The sequence below is a fragment of the Ambystoma mexicanum genome, chromosome 8, assembly GCF_040938575.1.
Source record: "Ambystoma mexicanum isolate Mex_15411 chromosome 8, UKY_AmexF1_1, whole genome shotgun sequence".
NCBI classification, from domain to species: domain Eukaryota; kingdom Metazoa; phylum Chordata; class Amphibia; order Caudata; family Ambystomatidae; genus Ambystoma; species Ambystoma mexicanum.
Window position 1 is genome coordinate 1,396,840,027 of NC_090929.1, and position 21,021 is coordinate 1,396,861,047.

Below are 21,021 nucleotides of genomic sequence, written 5' to 3' on the forward strand. Positions count from 1 at the left end.
CTGGGGGACTCGCTAGGTTAGGAAATTCAGCCTAAACAGAGAATTCTCCCTAACAAGTTGTTTTTACAAGACGGTTGCAGCAAGAGCCTTTGATAATGTATAGCTGGGAAAACGGGCACTGAGCTGTGTAAAATGACATGTCATCACTGTTATGTGGTGATTGCTGAGGCCTACTACTATGGGAAAGCACTGTTCACCCAGAGGAGGAAACTGCAGCATATATGTGTGATGGCTCCCTCACAACCAATGGAACGTGACACTGGGAGAGAGCACCCTGTCTCTGAGGGGAGAGACAACTACTTTGGCTTACTATTTATAAGGTTGAACTCTTTCCCCCCTCTCCACCCCTTACAGGAGGCAATAGCTTCAGCCTTCTGCAATATGATGGAACCGCCCCCTCAGAGAGGGGAAAACGCCACTGCAGCCCATTATCATAGTATAGCAATCCTTGCAACCTGATTGTTTGTATTGCAGTGTCATTGTTCATCCCCTTGAAGACAATCTCACTCTTTCCTCCACTTAGCCATCCTCTCCCTACTTCTGTTCCGTTCCTGTGTTTGGAACACAGAAAATATTTTCACTCTTAAGTCAAAAGTATTGGTGACGTTTCATACTTTTTTTGCCTGTGACTTTTTATGTTCACTTCTTTTTTTCTGGCACAACATTTTTTTGATAAACTTCTTTCAGAGTCCTAAAGCTTCTGGTCGGTTATGTTCCTTTCATGGTCCATTGTTAATACCTTGCAACTTTATGCCACGGGAAGATGTGAATGGAAATGTGCATTCCAAAGCAGGAAGCTGGATGCCTTGAAAGAACAGGTAAAGAACATATGCCGGACCACCATCGAACACTGCTGCAGCAAATACAAAACGGCCATATGCAATGCCAAAGCCACCCGCTATCTCCAAGAACTCCAATCTACCACCAATCGTACCCCGAAACTATTCAGCATTGCATAGCCCTCTAAAAACCACCATCCACTTCAGTATGCCACTTCCTCATGAAATACTTCAACTCTGAAATACACATCAGGCAATCCCTCCCCTCCCTTTTCCTTACCTCCCCTCTCCCAAACTTTTCAACACATGGGGAAACCTTCCACCCCATGGACAAACACCTTACTGCCAAACCAAACCTGCACACTTCATGGGTGACTCGTGCCCACCTCTATCCCATCTGCAAAACCCAACACGATGTGGGCTTTTGATCAATATGGGAATGTCCACCTTTGTTCCAGCCCAGAAGATCTTATTTATAAGGGAGGTCCTGAGTTATGTATTTCCACCCCGGCCGACAGACTAGTGGCTCCAAAACCGACAATCCACCATTTCGCAATCAGGACTCGAACATCTGCTTTGTGGTCACAGATGCTTCGGGGACTCATGGTCTAGTGCATTCTAGTTGTTCCTCTTGCCAGACTTGGAATGAGACTGTTGCAGTTGTGTTTACTAGCAAACTGTCAGACCCTCAGCCCATGAGGGCTACCATCACAAAGGAGATCTAGAGTTCTCTCAAGTAGTGGACTTTTGGACTACACCTCATCAAGGGGTCTCTATTTTTCTCCTCCTTCTCATAAAATCTGTGTGACCACGGACTACTCCTTCTTTGGGTGGGGAGGCCACTGCCAGACTCGCCAAACTCAGTTTGTGGAACCTCCAGAGAGCAGTCTTCACAAACTATTTGGAACCAAGGGCCATTTTTCTGATCCTTGTCTTTCTTCCCTCTGATCCAGGGGAAAGTGTTTAAGGTGTTGATAGACAAAACCACAGCAATTTTCTATTTGAACAAGAGTCCCCCTAATTGTGCCTCCTAGCCTTCTGAACCATGTTTATCCTGTTGCAGCCCATCTTCGTGGAAAGGGGAACGTGGAGGCAGACTTGCAGTATGTGCCGTGCTATTCGTAAATGGGAGCACAATAGTTCGGCCACATCATTACATTTTTCTGGAAATGGGGAGATCCTTTGGTGGACTTGTTTATAACACAGAGCAACTGTGTCAGGAGTACAGTGTCTACTCCTTAGTTGGATGCCTTTTAGCCTGGATTGTTCCGGGATGTTTCTTTATGCATCCATTCCCTTTCCTCTAATTCGCTGAACTTAGTGCACCTTCATGGAGACTCACAGTTGCAGCTTAATCTTCATGGCTTCTTACTGGCCACGGCCAATGTGGTTCTTTGACCTCCCCCTGTTCTCAAGAGGAGTATTTAACTTACACCCCAGGAACCAAAATCCTTTAGTTCCTCAGGGAGGGAGGTTTCTTCATTACTGGGCTTGCGTGTCTGGTTCCTGAATAACTAGTTCATGCTCATGCTGGGATATCTGACAAAAAACATCTTGGTCATGTGAGCAGCAAGCAAGGACTCTACAAAAAAGCCAATATACGAGCAAATGGCTAAGGTTCTGTTACTGGTTCTTAACAAAAAGATATCAATACACTTAGAGCCTCATTGGACAATGTTTTGTCCTCACAGTCCCTTAGCAGATACTGGAATTCAAGTTCAATCCTGCAAGCTCTACTTCACTATTTGTCTGCCATAGCCACATAATTTTTCTGACGAGACCTTTTCCTTCGAAGAATGATTTTGAGCAGCATTTTGAGGGGCTTCTTCATCGCCCCGCCCTCCACCCGTCCCCTGCCCCATTCGGAGAGCTTTTCCATTTTGGGACCTTAATATGGTTCTTGCTGCTTTTATGCGAAGGCCTTTTGAACCTCTTAATTCTTGTGGCATGGACTTTCTCGCATGGAAAAGGGGCTTTTTTTGATGGCCCTTACATCCACGAAAAGGGTAACCGAGCTTCAGGCTTTTTCGTCTCAAGATCCTTATATCTTACATAGAGACAAGGTCATCCTGACGATTGTTCAATCTTTCATTCCTAAAACGTAGCCAGATTTTATTTATTTATTTATTTATTTATTTATTTATTTATTTTGAGTAGATTGTTTTGCCGGTCTTTATCCCTACACCTCAAGCTTCCTCAGCAGGTCTGACTTTGCACAGTCTCAATGTGGTAATAACTATAAAGTTCTACATGAAAAGAACTAAGTCTTTCAGAAAGTCAAAATATCTGTTCATTACTTATGCTAGTCTTTCCCCTGAGGACATTGCATTAAAGCTTCTATCTCTAAAGGGATAATATCATCAATTTCAGAGGCCTTCGAACTTACTAGTCTCCAGGCCTTTAAGACCACAGACTCTGTGGCCTTCTAGAAACATGTTCCCGTTTCAGGATTACTATATGGACGGCTACTCGTGCCTTTGTGAGGCACTGCTCTTTGAATATCTCCTCCTGAAGTGGTGCTCTTTTGGCCACAAATGCTGTGGAACTTGTACTCTAGCCAGCATATTCTGTCTCCTCCACCCATTTAATGGACCTGCACAGACTGGCTTTACAGCTAGTTAGGAAGGAAGCCGAGCACAATGCTGGTGTATGAAAGAATTACCTTCATAGTGATTCTGGTACTCTAGTCCTTGCTCTCCCTCCTTCACAGTGCCTTCCCAGCCATGCCCCTATGCACATACGCCATATCACAACCACCACGGTGTAAACAACTGTAGACTTGGAGAGATCAGTTGGTGTTGCACTGATGGTGTCAGGGCCAAGCATGCAGAGGGATGCTTGCATGTACCGAGCCCCATTCTAAATGCCTTAAAGAGACGGTCTTTCTTTGGAGAAACTTTTTCCCATCCAGTCTGTGGTGCAAGCTATAGCAATTATTTGTGAAGGAGGGAGACCAAGTACTAGGAGTATCAAAACTACCAGGCAGGGAATTGTTTTCTTAAATCACATTAGAAGGTGCATGTACTAGTTTAAGGTTTCAGCTCAGTACCCAAAAAGATCTTCATTTTCTAGTGATGGTAATCCTGCTTAGATGTGCAGTAAACTACAGTAGAAGTTGCAGTCGCTCTGCTAGGTTGTGCAATGTCAATCTCATTTTAAAATAAACAAAAAAAGCAATCGTTTTTTAGTATTTGCAGTAGTTTACTGCATTCTTGCCTATAAATGTAAAATGCATTGCGTGCTTGGATCCATCATGGCTGCAAGTTGGTGTTTGTAGACGCATAACATTAGTAATGGACGTATGTTCACTGCAGTGTGCAGAGTTGTCTGCTATTATTTTTACTACTAATGTTCTGTGCCTGCAAACACTTCAAGACTTGTAGGAGCTTCTACAGTAATAGGGCTTTTCTAAGTGATCTTCGTGACTTTAGCATTGTGGGTAGGTGGGATAGAGGTAGTGTGGGTGGGGTTAGGCAAGGGTTTAAGCATGGTTGAGTGGCTGCTAGCGTGGGGCATGCAGTGGCTAAGTGGGTAGATGGAGCTGCTAGGTTTGGTGTGCTAGGGTTGGGATTAGGTAGGTGTGGCGCAGGTTGGGTTGGTTAAGCATGGTTGTGTTGTGGGGGTAGGCTGTGTAGAAAGGCATGTTTGAGTGGGTTTGCTGGCGTGGGATCGGCCGGGGGATAGGTGAGTAAGTGAGCCGGGGATGGGATGAGTGGGGATTAAGCAATTATTATTTAGAATAGGGTAACTCCTGGTAGGAGGGAGCAGTAGAAGTGAGGGACTGCCACGCTCCCAGGTGCCATCTGCTCTTGTCCTGCTGCGAGAGTGTTGGGTCTTAAGAAAACCGTGCCCCACTGGATGATTTAGGATAGGTAGGCAGGTGGTGGTGTAGGGCGTGCATGTAGGGATCCGAGTGGGCAAGAGGTAGGGTGGGTATGTAGACATGGGAGTTTTAGGAAGGGTATGTGGATAGGCAGGCATGGAATAACTAGGTGGACGGGTATGGGAAACAATCCGTATGTGGGTAGGTGCTAGGAAGAATTGTTAAGTAGGGTGCGTGTTTGTGGGGTAGGGTCTATGTGCGGGTGTGGGTTCTGGTTTGTCTGTATGAGGTAGCATTTGGGCCAATCTGGGGTAGAGCATGTGATCTGAGGGGCATGAGGTATTGTGTCTGAGTGGACAGGAGGGCTGGGCAGGCATGTGTGGAAAGGGGGGGGGATTAGGGTAGGGAGGCATGCCTGGACATGGGCAGATGTGGGATAGGGTGGGTGGGTAGGCATGCATGAGGGACAGGGAGGTGTTAGATAGGGAGTTGTGGGGTATGGTTGATGGGTAGAAAGATGGGGAAGGCAGTTGAGCATTAGGGAGGGTGGATAGGCAGGTGTGGGGGGGTAGGGCAGTCTGGTGGGCAATTGTGGAGTAGGGAGGGTGCATGGTGTTTTGAGGGTTGTCGTGCTAGGAGGGTGCAACTTGGTAGTTCATGTTTTACTGATTTGGCTCAGTATAAGAAAAGACAGTATGTTAGATGAACAGCAAGCTGAGAGACAAAGGGGACAATTGAGAGCGGCTGTGAGCGTACACCTGTGCACATCGGTTTCTGCTGCACTATCCACTCCCAGACACTGCCACATGCTCTTCAAACCACACACTTCTCTGCTTTGCTGCTTCTCCACCCACTGTCCTACGAGGCCTGATATGGAGGAAACAGGGTTATCTATGCAGTAGTCTGAACATTTCCAGCAGAACAGTTGATGTGAGTGCACTGGTTGAGGCTACATTCACAGGCCACTCAGCCTCGAGGTGGGGCCTATGTACTTTCTGCCATAGCACATGGCCTGCATCTTCAGCATCATAAAGCTGAATCTTTCAGAGGGTAACTGAGAGCTCCTGCTTCCGCTTGCAGCTATTTCTGAGCCGGCCCCCTAGTTCAAGCTCGGGTGGGCAGGAGCATGACCAACTCGGTGGGACGGAGTCGGGCATGGTTTATCGGTTAGTAAGGGGTGCTTTGGTGTGCCCAGCAATCGATAGCGGCGTGAGGAAGGGAGGGAGTGTCTGACGTGCACCTCCAAGTTGCTTCATAACTTCTGATGGTTCAGATATTTTTAAGCAATCCCTCATTGGTTATTATGAAGGAAACCAGGCCTTTTGTTCCTTCCATGCACTAAAAGCCTTCTCATTTGCCATGCCAATAATCTCCACTCGGTTTCCCAAAACACTTTGTATTCTCTCTTCTCAGTAGCATTGGTTCTGGCCATTCTGCCCAAAACCAGGGACCGGCTGCTCACCAGTGCTCATTATGTAGCAGTAAAATGCTGAAGCACTGATTAGTTTTGGTAGTTGCACTATAAAAAGCACCACAGCTATGCTGAGAAATGCTGGTAGCTTCTCCAGCTTTTCCTCGAGTGCATTATACTGGCTTACGAGATAGAGGGAGGTCCAACGTCATGCCTACTCAGTCCTTCACATCAAGATTTTTCCACGGATAAGCCTAGGCGCTCGAACTACTAAGGTGGTGACTTGGCATAATATAGAAGCATATAAACCATTTTGCTTGTCAATCCTTGATTTTGGGGGTTTTAATCTTATGCGTTTTCATTTTTGTAAAAAAGATAATGTATCTGCACGGATATCATACAGACACTCCACCTTCAATTTAAACTGCCAAAATGTCAGTTCGTTTTGTATTGTATAATGCTTTAGAGAGAGGAAAAAACTACAGCCATTGCTTTTGAAAACAATTGCATCTCTTGTACGTTTTGGTATGCATGTGGGTTCAATTCTCTTGTAAGTTTAAAAAACAGGAAAACCATTGCAACTTAACCTTGAGTCCCTCTGTCCAGACCCAAGCCGCAAGTTCATAATCCCTTTTTGGTACACCGAATCAAAGTAGTTATGAGAGCATAGTGCAGTAGTGGCACACACTGAATCATGCAGCTCACTTACTGTTATCTTCAGATGAGCGAGTTGGAAATTTGACTATCGTGGGCAAAGACTCCGACAACGTTCAGCGTGTCCTTTCTCAGTTGGAGAAGATTGTCCGCACTACCTGGTCCAACCCTCCATCACAGGGAGCTCGCATTGTTGGCACCACCCTCAACAGTCCTGAGCTGTTTGCAGAATGGTAAGAGCTGATTTTTCAAATGGGCGTGTTCTGTATCTTTGTTTTGGCTGTAGATCTGGAATTGCAATTAACCTGAACTTGCTTTATAGGAAATGGAACACACAATCTTGTGTCACATTCATGCTTTTCTTCCACAACTTTATATTCTTGTTACTTGTTCATTTTCAGGATTTCTCTACAACTGTTATACACATAATATCCAGCAGAACATCTGCTGACATTGTTTTAGATCTAGCACTGTAGGAAAAGATCTAATGTACTCCTATATCCCTTGTCTTTCCTTGCATGCTTATCAGATCATCGTCTCAGGCAGACTTGGAATGAAGCGTAGCAGTAGTATGTTAAAAAAATTAAGTTGCTCGGCTCATGCACAACATACTGAAAAATTCGGGACTGAGACGGCCTTCTTGGCTGTACAGCACGATCTTCTAAAGGTTGTGGATGGAAGAGAGTTATCACTTTTGGTGATGCTGGACCTTTCTGCGGCCTTTGATACGGTTGACAATCGCATCCTGCTCAATCACTTGAGAAGTATAGACAATGTCTCAGAGCAAAGCAAGCAAGTAAATGGTTTTAATCTTTTCTAGCTGACCGCCAACAGGTAAAGTTTGGGGGATTTATTTTGGATTCTATATAATTGGGTTGTTGAGTACCAAAAGGCTCTTCATTGTCACCTTTGCTCTTGAATCTATATTTGCGGCCCTTAATGAATATCCTGAGGAGCGATGAGGTGAATTTCCATTCTTACGCCGATGACGCCCAGATCTTCATTAAAATTGGTAATGTTATTACTATAATTGTTCTTTTATACCGCGATTAATACCGGAGACCAGTTTCCAAGCGCAAGACCGGGATTCGGGCCTGTGTTGCAATGATTTGTGTTGCTTCCAAGACGCACACTTCGCCCCTGAGCTATCCTCCAGTCTTATGGTCTGAATGTTGAGGAAGCGTTCCTTGGGGTTAAACAGTGCCTTGCTGAAGTGAGTGAGTGGATGCTCCAACTCAATCCAACCAAGACTAAATTGGCACTGTTTGGACCGCGACACCTGCTCATTGCAGTAAAGTGCTCCTCTGTCCCTAGCTTTCTTGGTGCTAAATTGAAGTTTTCTACTAAAATCAAAAATGTGGGCTGCTTCTGGCAGTATAACCTTGGAAGCAAATGCCAAGTCGGCGCCAAGGTGCAGGCTATTTTTCTACTCGCTATTACTATGACCAGTATTACTGTTCACTCAAAGGGAGGACTATGTGATGGTGGTGAGTGCCCTGGTGAACGCACACCTTGATTACTGTAACAGCCTTTCAGTGGGTATTCCAGCCAAACTGCTGTACAGGCTTCAAGAAGCACAGAACGCTGCCGTAAGACTGGTCTGGCGGCTGGCTAGTTCTGCTAATGTTTCGGCCTCCCACCAGACACTCCACTGGTTGGGTGTGCAGGACCGAATTGCATTCAAGGTGGTCTGCCTGATCTTTAAATATTTGAAAGGACTTGCCCCGACCTATTTGGAGGATGAAATCAGCCATTCTCAGCCAATAAGGCTATTAAGATCAGGAGATCAGTTGTTGCTTACTGGTCCGCCCCCCCCTTTCTTCACTTGTCTCACAGGGAGATAGAAGATCTGCTGTCTTTCACCCTATACTCTAGAACAGTCTGCCTCGAGATATTCAAGCTCCTGAGTCATTGCACCACTTCTGCTGAGCTCTTAAAACCTTCCTTTTTAAATAAGGGAGAGGTGGTGCTCGGAGGCTTCCTGGGGACTTTCTTTCCCGTAAACTGGATTCTCTTTGCATGGCTCGTTGGTGGCCCTGCTTTCTGTACCAATTGCGCCTTTTATACGGTTGAGTCAATTCTGTGTGTTACAAATGCCCAAAATCAAATCTAGATCCTCCGTGGCAAAGCCCTCGCAGGACAAGGCCGCAGTGTTGGGCGATGCAGGTGCGCAGGAGACTCTGCCTGTCGATATGTAATACGTTGCGCCTACATCCAGCCATCCAAACCTTTAAGAACTGAGGATCAGATCCTCTGGCAAAGCCCTCGCAGGACAAGGCCGTGGTGTTGTGCGACGCAGGTGTTTGGCGACTAAGGGGTAGCAGCGCAGAGTGCGAGCCTGTGGCACAGCCGCCGATCAGCAATGACCAAAAAAAGTAAGCAAGGTATGGGAGAAGCCACGTCTGCTCCCTATTAAACACCCCGGCCTTTGCGTGTACTTCCACCTAACCATCTGACATAACGTTCTCTTTCTCTGCGCAGCCCTAGGCTCTGCCCTTAGCTGTTAGCCATACTTTGTGTTTTTGTGTCCTTTCGTTAGTTCCCCTTTAATTGTGGTCACTCTTGCTGTGTGTACTGTGTCCCTTTAGGCTCTCTCCCATTCCTTAGGTCCCCTTCATCTGTGGTTACTGTTGTGAACTGTGTCCCATTAGGCTCTCTCCCACTCTCTAGATCCCCACCTAGCTGGGGGTACCGTTTCTACTGTTGTGCGTCACCTGTCTGCTCCTCTTGTGTGCTGCCTTCTGTCTGACCCACCTCCATCCCCCTCTGCGTATCCTGCACTTGGCAGCGCTGGGCTGTGCATCTCTCCATTCTCTCGCTCCCTCCCCCCTACTATCTAACTCCTAGCACCCCCTATGGTGCTCTCCAGTTGTTCCATCTTCTCTAACTACTACTCTCTCCTAACCTATCCTTCTCACTAAGTCTGAAAGGAAGAAGTTCAAGAGGGACATCCTGGTCTCCAACCCAAGCCCCCCCTATCGCTGATACCTACATCCGTGCTTCCACCAGACATACTCCCACCGACTTCCTCTTTGTTGTTCCCTCACCAGACCTATGGATGCCTCATATTGTCTTGGCTCTCTCTCTCTTCCTCCCCCCCCCCCCCTCCGTTAATGGTGGCATTCGGTGGGAGGCCCCCTTGGCTTCCTTCTGCTCCTCCAAGATCATCATTAATGTCTATTTGAATGGTACTGTCTTGGTCCAGGGTCCTCAGCCCAATTGCCTCTTCGATAGGCATCTCCCGCGTTTTATCAACTTCCTTCTTTCTCCTGCTACTCCTCCTGGCACCTCTCGGGCTCCTTTGCCACCTCCTTCTTCCGCCACCTCTTTGGCACCTTTCTCCTCCTCTCTGGCTACTCTGCCACCTTCTCTGCCCACTCTCAGGCCCCTCCACCTCCTCTGCTGGGTGTACCTCTAGCCTGTACCCCCAACCCTGAAGTCTTTCAAATGTGGCAACCTCTCTCTCTGCTGTCAAACACTCCTCTGACATCTGCCATCTCCTTGAAGAACTTGACCTGGATGTCCTCGCTCTCACCAAGATATGGTTCACAGCCAGCTCTGTCACGCGTTTTGACACACTCCTCCCTGATGTCTACAAGATCCTCTCCTTACACAGAACCATCAGACCTGGAGGTGGAGTAGACTTGATATTTCTGGGGTGGATCCCTGCTTCTGTCATTCCTAGGCATACCTACTTCTCCTTTGAATGCCTGGGTTGCAGGCTCTCTATCTCTCCTGGCCTCTCTCTGACTGCGGCCACAATCTACAGGCCACCTGGCCAGGTTGCCCTCTTCCTGAGGGGGCTGACCTCGCCTCTTCTCTCCTTGCCTCTACCTCTCAACTTCTCCTCTTCCTCTGAGACCTCAACATCCACCTGGATGCCACTAATCCCTCATCTTGGCACTTCTGCAACCTCTGTGACACTCTCTACCCTCTGGTCCGACACATTCTGCTGGTCACGCCTAATTTCTAATTTCTTCAGACATCCCTCTCACCACTCCTTTCTTGGACTGACCACTTTCTGCTCTCCTCTCACCTGAAACTCTGTCCCTCTGGCTAAGCCTACCCCAGCACTGCCACCTACCGTCTCAGTCATGAGAATCTGTCTGAAGCTTACCTCCAAGTGCAACTCTTGGTATGACTGATTTTGCTGCCCTGAAACGCAAGTGCAGTTAGACTTTGGGCCTATCGTCTGACAAACTGGCCTGCCGCATGCTCCAAAGGCAATACAGACTCTGTCCTGTCCAAGAAGAGTCCACATCCAATCCCACATCTCTGCTGCCTCTAGCAACACGGCCAAACTCTTTACAATATGTAAGGAGCTGGCCAATCCTTCCGCAGTTGTTTCCATCTCTCCTGTTCCCTCCCAGGCCCTCTGTACGGCTCTGGCTTCTCACTTCACCACTAAAGCTCAGTACATCCTGTCCTCTCTCTCCTCTTCCACTACATCTCTCAGCCACCCTCTGGCCGCCTCTCTTCCTCCTTTCTCCTCTTTTTTGCGACAACACCTGACATTGTTTCTTGACAAGTCTGATCTATGAAAGTGTCATCCAAAACAGGTGCTTCCCTGCACCTCCAGAACCACCAAGGAGATATGACACCCTTGCTCCAGCCTTGACCAATTTCTGCAATCCCTCTTTTGCAACTGGAAACGTCCCCCCCTCCTCAAGCACTCCCTTGTGCACCCCCTCCTTAAACGCCTTCTACGATCCTACCTGTCCGGGAAACTATCGCCCGATCTCCCATTCCTTTTCTGGGCATACTCTTGGACAAGCTGCCTATCTCCAAGCCTACACTCCACACTGAATTTGTTTATCTCCATGACCATCAGTCTGGCTTCAGAGCAGCCAGAGGCACGGAAACTGCTCTCTTGAACACCAGTGAAGATCTGCTCACTAATCCTTCCTTCTGTCCGCATCCTCCTTGACCTTTCCTCTCCCTTTGACACAGTCAATCATGCCATCCTGATCAAACGATTCCGTGCGAACCTGGGCATCATGGATCAGGCCCTGGCATGGTTGACCACCTTCCTCATGGGCCGACCCACCACCCAGGTCCAACTTGGATCCTTTCTTTCAACCACCTCTCTCTCCACATGTGGTGTTTCCCAGGGCTCTATCCACTCACACTAGCTCTTCAATGTCTATTTGGCCCCTTTTGCCCACCTGATCTCTATCTTTCAGTGTTATGCTGATGACACCGAGCTCTCCTTCAAGCTCCTCTTCTCTCTCGCTCATTCCTGACGGTCTATCCGCGATTGGTGCGCTTCCAATGATCTCTGCCGTAATGCCAGTAAGACGGAGATCCTTCTCATTGGGAACCGTGCTCCAGCTTTCCCCTCTCTCACTCTGGCTGCCCTCCTTGGGCACTCTTCCTTTACCTTCCTGTGTGGCTACAAACCTTGGTGTCCTCTTCGACTCCACTTTCTCCTTCTCGCATCACATCACAGACTTTGCCAAGATGGCCCACTACCAGCTGCACCTCCTCAGAGGTATTCTTCCTTTTCTCACTGTCCCCCAGAACCTCATTGTCTCCAGAGCCCTGGTTCTCTTTAGGCTGGACTACTGCAACAGCCTCTTTCTCAATCTGCCTTACCCTACTCTCTGCCCTCTGCTACGTATCCAGAACAGGACTGCAAGACTTGTCCTCAAGCCCAGGTACTGTATCTCTCCAGCACTAAAATCTATCCACGGACTCCCGATGGCTGCAAGGATCAAGTTCAAGACCCTCTGAAAGACCTTCATTGTCTCCTCTGCTTTCTCTCGCTGTCTACCCTGCTGACCAACCTGTGCTTGGCTACCCTCAGTCTACTGGGTTAAAGGTTCCTACATGATCAGTCTCCCCTGCAGTCTCCCCTGCACTTCCTCTGAGCCTACTGCGCACTTAGACTCTGTAACTGTTACCCACAGTCCCCTGCCTCCTTGCACTTAGCCAAAGCCGTGCTGCACTTACTCGGAGCAATGCTGCCCTGATTGCACTCAACCCCCAAACCTCTCCCTGGTACTCCTCCCTTTCCGCTACACTTTACGTCGCAGCACTTGCACAATCTGAATGAAACGCGGCCTAGTAAGATAGTTTGTCTTGTCATCACTCTGTCTTCCCTCCCTTGTCTTGTCGCGCCGAGAAACACTTGTGTACAGGCGTGTTATAAATGGCATATATCATATCATATGTAATCCTTCATGGATGTGGTACAAGAAATGGTGCCAAAGGCACACTACTAATCGCTGAGCCCCTCCGGGATTGCAAGCCCATGCACTTGCCCGGTGTTGCCTCTGCCACCACACACCCTAGCATTGGTACAGCCACCTCTGCCAGTGGACCCACCCTGCGCCAACCAACCAGTCTTACAGTGGAGGAAAACCAGGTAAGTCCCACACAAAATGGATCCCAGCTCCCCTGGCTCAGCAGGACTCCCCAGATGAGCAGGAAGATGAATCGGGGTGAAGTCCCCTCATCGATCTTTGTCTCCCCAGACAGGGTGCTAGGGGTCATGGAATTCAGGCAGCTCAGACACCAGATCTGCCTCCAGTGGAATCTGGTGTGCTCTCGGAGTGTGCTTTGGGAAAAAGGACAAAATGTTTGGTGTCCCTCCTCAGCCCTACATCAGGAAAGAGGTAATGACGAACTGGTAGCCCCCACACTTGCTGCAGCTCGTCAGCAAGTGCATTGATGCTGCTTACAGCATTCCCCATGCTGAGAAACTGGCGCACTACTAAGCCATTGGCCCAGCCCACTCGACAGTGAATTTGGTGGGTCTTTCGCCAGGAGAGCATACACACCTTAGTATCCGCCTTCACATATTCGACCACACTTGCGCCTCTGGGTAAGGAGAATAACACACTTCAGTGTGGCGTAACAAGGTCTACCTCAACAGTGCCTTACACCTCTGTGAACCTAAGGTGGAGGCAATTCTGGGTGCATGCAGTTTGAAACTCTGAAGGGAGTTAGACCCCTGAATTTGTAGATTTCCTCCCTAAGAACTAGTGGGAGCAGTTCCTCCCAAAGTGTCTTGAGCCTAAGTAGGTAGCATGTGACATCTTCGAGTCTGTAGCAGAACATGTGAACTGTCACCAGAAGCGTGTGCATTGGTCTCCACCTACGTAGATCAGTATGGTTGCACAGCACCAAGCTCATCCATGAGGCCAAGGAAAAGGAGAGGGACCTTCACTTTGATAGCTAGCAACTGGTTCACATATCTTTGGATGATGAACAAAAGAATAGACCAACATGTTTTATTGCCACGTCCTTGTCTTTGATCATGAAACAACCAGCAAAACAAACTGCTCAAGAATGGGATTGTAGACTCCGCTGCAGGTTCCCTCCAACCCAAGGAACAGAGGACATGCAAGTCCTTCTTTGGCAGAGTGCCCTATTCTCAGGACAAGCCAAAGGTTTCGTGTGCTCCATCACAAGGAGCCCACAATGCCGAGGGTGCTTGGCCTGCACTCCATCTTTCGGCCTAGAGGAACAATATAAGTGAGGCCTGGACCTTGTTAGTTGTCAGCAAGGGCGTCATGGTGCCCCTCTCGCCTCCACCCCACCTTACCACAACTTTCATTGATTGATTCTTCATTGATTCTTCACTTGTAAATTCTGAAACTGTTGGAACTGCAGGCTATCAAAGCGGTCCCATTCGGGATTGAAGGGGATTACCTCTTCAGCTTCTTTACAATTCTGAAGAAAAAAGGTGGGGGGGTGCAGACAATCCTCAGCCCCTGTATCTTCAACATCTGCTTGATGAGTGAGAGGTTCAAGATGATCATACCGCCTCAGATCCTACTCCCCTTGCAGGAGTGAGATTGGGTTTGTGCAATAGATCTTTGAAAGAGGTAGCGGTAACAGCAACAGCTTACAGTTGACCTTGGATTTCGTGTTCTCATTAAGCCTATCTGTGCATTTGAAGAAATCTATTCTGATCATGGTGCAGTCATTGCTTTGTATCAGCTTTTTGTGGCACATAAAGGAGTGTCTGGCTTTCAATCCTTGGATCCATGCATTTTTGTACACTTGTTCAGAGCTGATGGATTCCCGGCATTGCCCTTCCAGAGGGCTCTCGGGCTGTTTGCCTCATTGCTCCTGGTGATGCCCTCTGCTCCTATTTAAATGAGTGAATGTAATCCCTCTGGCCAGTTCATGAAGTCATGATCCCTCTCTGCAGTCCATTCTGATACGCATCTCTGCATACCTCCAAAAAGGAGCTTGCTTGATGGATAACTTCTTCTCTCTTTGGGTGGAGTGACCTTTCAGATTCTGTACCCTCAAATTTCCAAGAGAACCGATTCCTCCCTCTCAAATTGGAGTGCCACTCTGGGTCCTCTGTATTTCCACAACCTTGGGTCTCCAGCATAGGCTTAGTGGTTTATCAATGTGTTGAAGCTGAAAGACATTCGAAGCCTCAAGGTATTTCTGCCTTTGTTCCGGGGATTTAGAGTTCTGGTATTCACCAATGATATGACAGCCATGTTCTATGTGAATAAACCGAGGCACCAGTCCCCACGATTGTGCCGGCTGACGCTAGAACTTTGCCATGGGTGTCTGGACCACCGTGTATTCCCAGTTACCTCCCACTTGGCAAGGACTTGAGACGGATTCTCTTTGCAGAGAATCACAGCATCCTTATGAATTACCGTTTCAGTACAAGATGATCGATGGTGATCTTTGAGTGGTGGAGTTCTTTCTTGGTGAACCCCTCTGCACAAATGGAATTGGCAGTGTAATGCTTCCCAGGGAGAGGGGGATTAATTCCTGTTCTGGCTGGGAACTGGTGCTTACGTTTTCCCACTGCTACCATACGTTGTAAAAGTGGTACGCAGACTGATGTGCTACTGCAGCACTCGGATCCTGCCATACATACTTTTCTGATCTGAGAGCACACCTGAACATTGGTGATCTCTGCATCTTCAGCAATCCTGTCAAGATTTATTTTAACTGCCTTTCCTTAATACTCTCTGAGATGCACCAGCCACAGAAACTCCTGTGATTTTAATATGGATCTTACTGCTCTCATGCATAAGTCCTTTGAATCCATAGCTTTAGTAGATCTGCATCTAGTCTCTTTGAAGACTCTCTTTTTGGTTGGCCGCGCAGCAGCCAAGAGGGTTGTAGAGCACGATGCGATCTGTCCAGAGTAACTTTTTTTTTAAATCTCGAATTAAAAAGTTGTTCTCAGAAGCCTCCCACCTAATTTATGCCTCAATAATGAGATCTGTTTCCTCAACTGACTATCTGATTTTGACAGGACTTTATACAACTGTGATGTATGTAAAGCCTTGACATTTTATCTGCAATCGACCAATGTGATAAGGTTGTCCACTTCCATGGTTGCAATCTGGGTCGAGTGGCGGGTTTTCCCCCCACTGGTAAAAAGGCACGTAAAGCCTCCATTCAGAGAAAGCTGGCTCCTGTGTTTTTTGAGGCCTACATCCAGGTCTGGCTGTGGGGCAGGGCGGGCCGGCCGACAGCCTGGGGTGCCATGCCCCCAGGGCCATAAGCCTCCTGCCACGCCATCTTGTGGGAGTCTTTCAAGGGCTCCCCGAGCTGGTGTAGTGGGAGCAGGCGCCCATTTGTTATTAAATGCACCCGCAGAGGCAGGGCGCATTTAATGACAATAAGCACCCTATTCACACGATTACCTCCCCTCCCTGACGCGGGAGCGAGACAGTTTGCATTGGAATAGGGCGCTCCTGCATTAGCATGAGCGTCCTATTCCGGTGATTAACTCCCTGCGAGGGGCACTAGCAGGAGGTAGAAAAAAATGTGGAGCATCCTCTCTCCCCCCTCCTGCCCTTACCTTTGTTGATCAGGGGCGGGTGGGGCGCCAATTCTCAGGTCGCTGCTGCAGCTAAGGCCAGCCCTGCCTACGTGCCTCTTGTTATAAAGTTCTGCATGCTCTGCTGATTGGGGCCAAAATTGCTTTTAACCTTCCAGACACCTGTTCTTAATGAGAACATTTCAGACAGGAACATATTTAGTTTGGGGAAAGCTGATCCTTTAATTACGAATGGCGTTTGTACGTATTGCTCTCTAATCGCCCAGCTCACCAACAGGCTTTCAAGGTGCTCTTTCTCAGTTCACCACCAGATGGTTATGCAATGCTATTTAAAACACCCATATGCGCAGGCCTTAGCCACAAATGGACTGCCAAGACAAGTACGATTTATAGGCATCTTTTTAAGCACATTTGGCTTCAGGCACCCGTGGTTTCCAATCTGGGAGAAAACCATAAGCTGTTCCTTCCCCCACTCAGTACGTTTGCAGTAGTATTCAGTACCTGCATCAATAACATGTTGCACTGCAAAAGAGCACAGTGCATGTAGGCTACCTCTGCCCCAATGTGTAGGTCTGCGTCTCCCAAGAACCAATGTCCACATATTTATCAACCTTGCAGGCTTGAAAACATAAATGGAGCATTATTAAAATATAAAATACACCCATATTTGACGCTGTCCCATTCCTTTTGACTTATGTGAGTGGATGTGTGAGTGGCCACTGGGAAGTTACCTAACACAAGTGTTTCTAGTTGTACAATCGTATATATTTGTTGAATGTGGCGCAAACTCCGTACCAGACGCTTAAAACTGAACACAAAAAGAACAACCTAGGCCACTAGATCACTTTTTTTTTTTAAAATGTGAAATATGAATAGGTTTCATTTTATGAGTTATCCTTCAGCATATAATATTCAGTAACCTATCGCCACTACACGTAGGGAGGGTGTGCAGGGCTGGTGGCTTAGGTCGTTCTTTTTGTTTTGTGATTAGTAGGTCCTTTTTAATATAGGCAGTTGTCTTGCATCACACGCCTTTTGTATGTGCTTGATATCAAAACTTGTATAGCCCATCAATTCGCCTTTTCTTTGCGGGTTAATAAGCCTGCTTTAAATATCTGTGTGCCCACATTATAATCTGATTTATATCTGTTGAATTCGGCAGAGGCCGTACTGCAAAGAGCATGGCTGTCGGTGAATCCTGAAGCAGAAGATTGTTTTGCATCTTTTGCTTGAATGATCAGTCGTTTTATGATGTTTTGCGCATAATGCTGTTGTATGTGTGGTGCCCGAACCCCTCAGACAGTGTGCTCCTTGAAGGCATGTCAATTTTGCCAATGCAACCGCTGCCATTCTTGGAGATATCCCTGTGTCAAAGTTCCCTCTGACCTTAATAGGAGAGGGTTGGTTGGCCACATGAACTGGGTGCCACCAACTGCTAAGCATCACCTTTAAAACACAAGCCCCCTTATGCTACAACCATTTCCAAGAGAGGTTACGTGCTGTATCCGCAGTCCCTTCCCTCCCCCGCACCCCCACCAAAACTCCAGCGAGGTGTTCAATATGCCTTTTATAATTCCTAGCAAACCGTGAGGTCGAATGAAGGGTCTGCCAAGCCCTGCCTGCAAAATTAAAATGACTAGAACCTAGGAAACACAAGGCCCACTGTTAGAATTCTGCTCCCCATATTCAAGCAGTGGGCACTGGCAACCGAAGACCAAGAAACCTTTATTTTACTGACTTGCATATGTGGCTAATACTGTGTGTAAATGTGGGAATTTTGAATGGATTGTGTCCTGCAACGTATTCCTCATCTTTGATATACTCGGATATCCTGCTTCCAGCGCAAACCTTTTTCAGCACATGGCGCTGTGCGTTGCCGTCGACCTTGTATCCCTCGAGAGCCTCCGTCCTCCTCGAGTATGACGTTGACGGTATCGGATAATATTATCCCCACCAATAATATCGTCGTGTATATGGTCATGGGGTAAGGCCATAGGCGATATTATTAGTGGGAATAATTTATGGGGTTATTGGGAACGAGGGTGTCCCCCGCTCAATTAAAACAATTATGGGGGTTGCAGGGGTGTCCCCCACAATTTCCATGGCTTAATATCGGCGGAAAAAATATAGCGATATTTTCGTATGGTGATATTTTTACAGGGATATTAACACATGTAACCATGTTGATGCTCGAATATATGGCACACACTGTGCCTGTTGCCTCAGGTCTGTTTGTTACGCACAGCTGCTGAAAATGGTTCTTTGCCTCAGCGGGTTATTTAACTGCCCAGTTATGAATTTTATTATTAGTGTCTACGCCTAACCCGAAAATGGGCTTCAAGAAATGTGGTGAGTGTTCGGCTAAGATGTCCATAACTGACCCTCATCAAGCAGGTCTCTGGTGCCTGAGGGCGGGGCCACATCGTTGAAGATTGTGGCTCGTGCCAGTCTGACAGAGAAAGCTTTAAACGAGAGGAAGGAGAAACTTGCTTTGGGCAAACCATCCCCAAGTTCGTCCTCAGTGATCCCCACAGAAATGCAGTCTGAAGCCCAAGAGGAAGATTTCTGCATTGTGCCAAGAGGCACAGTAAAAGTTCAAAGCGTTCGAGATCTCGACAGTCCTCTTCGTCATCTTCGAGGAGATCAGACAAAAGGAGTTATTGCTCCAGATCGTCCTCTATGGATTCATCACCTGAAGGGAAACCGGTAAGACTTCCTAAAACGGGGGGAACTGGAATAGTTCTGATGGCAAATGTTGAAGGTGTTTGAGAAGTCGGCAAAGCTAACCCCTTGATTGAAGTGGTGGGAGACGCCCAACCCCATCATGTGAAAAGCCGACATGGTGTTGTCTGTAAAGAAAACTGACCGAGGGCCCGAACAGTAGGCCCAAGCCTTCAAAGACATCTTGTGTGCCTCTCATGGCCTCAACGCCTTGAAGGGATCCTCCTTCTCCGACCCATTCGTCGACATCAAAGGCATCGGAAGTCTAGTCTATTGAGGCCGAAATAGTCGGGGTCAAAGCTCTCAGACTTTCGAAAGTCTGTCGAAGGTTTTTAAACCTCAGGGCAAAAGAGACTTTCAAGTCCTTGGCCTCTAATTATGAGGAAGAGGTGGAGGAAGAAAGCCCTATTTATACTTCTGGTAGGGAATATGGCACTCCACTGTTCCAGAGGAGCTGATATCCCAGGAATCCAAAAGGAGAGACCTTGTGGACACCCTGCAGGATGCCGGTGGTCTAGACACCTCTCCAGAGGTTGATTTTGGCACTCCTGGAGGTTCAGGTCGCGCTGATGCATCTTATAGATCAGTAATGGCAAAGGTTATTGAATACCTCTGATGGGGTAGATCATCTGTTGAATATGAACAAGATGACTTTATAGATATTTTGGACAGGGGACCTCCTAAGGACACAGTCCTTCCCTTCCATACAGCAGTGAAGAATAGAGTTCTACAGAACTGGAAAAATCCTGATGCCATCCCTGCTGTTCACAAGGATTTCACACAAAAATACAGACTCATCAGTGGATCCAGAGTTTCTTTCGAAACATCAGAGTCCACAAAGCCTTGTTGTGCAAGCAGCTACTGCTTCATCCGGACAGGGAGGATAAAATGCTTGATGCCATGGGAAACTACGTTTTCTCTGCAGGGAGTATGGCACTGAAAGCAACAAATGCAACTTGTGCTATAGCGAAGTGCAAGCACACTTTGTGGGAGGAGATGGCAATGGCATCTGAACATATCCCAGAGGGGGAAGAAAGGGATGGCTTTATGAACATTATTCAGGGCGGTAAAGATGCTATGTGCCAATCATTGCAAGTCAGGGCTATACACTGCAGTTTGTATTAGCTGTTCTATGGCTGATGGTACAGTGCTTAGAACAGTTGCCTGGCTTTGTAAATTGGGGTTTGTTTCTGACGTGCAATCCAGATTGGAAATGCTGTTGGAAGGGCCTTGTTTGGATCAAAAGCAGACAAGTCTTGAAAAGTTGCAGTTGTCTAAAGCAGCAGCAACATCTTTGTCAGTCCATTGGGCAGCCACAACAAGATCGAACAGCTCCGTCTTCTGCTCAGGGATGTTAATTTTGTTACTATTCCTCGGTTAGCGGAGGAAGAGGTCAATTTAACCAGAGGGGACAGAGAAGGCAACCTCGAGACAGTCGAGTACGTACAGGCAGAGGAGCTGCAGCAGTATCCGCTGCCTTGCCTTCTGCATCAACCAGTGCCACAAAACCACTTTGAAAACATGAATCATTCGACAGTGGTGGGAGGCAGATTATCCCAGCATCACAGAATGGCAAAGTATTACAACAGATGCTTGGGCACTACTTTCTCCTATGGTTACTGCCTCCCGTTTCTAAAGAAACAACTAGACTGTCACTAAGGAGGCCAGCCGTGAAAGTACCAGACCCGCTCCTCCGACAGGAAGTTCAGACACTGTTGGAGAAGGGTGCAATGGATCCTTTTGTTCTTTGATGCTACGAATAATAAATTGACAGATCACGTGATTGTAGTTACGATCACGTGACAATAACAGGAAGTGAATATAACCGTAGCCCGGGACGGGAGGCTGCTCCTGCAGTCGT

General features: G+C 47.5%; 1 protein-coding gene across 1 annotated transcript in view; it reads left to right on the forward strand.

Annotated features, from left to right (window-relative positions):
* Positions 1–21,021, forward strand: part of GOT1 (glutamic-oxaloacetic transaminase 1) — a 164,170-nt gene that overhangs the window by 121,375 nt on the left and 21,774 nt on the right. The window contains exon 7 of the mRNA XM_069611538.1: positions 6,735–6,900. Coding sequence (XP_069467639.1) covers positions 6,735–6,900 — 166 coding nt within the window. The remainder of the gene's footprint in view (positions 1–6,734; positions 6,901–21,021) is intronic.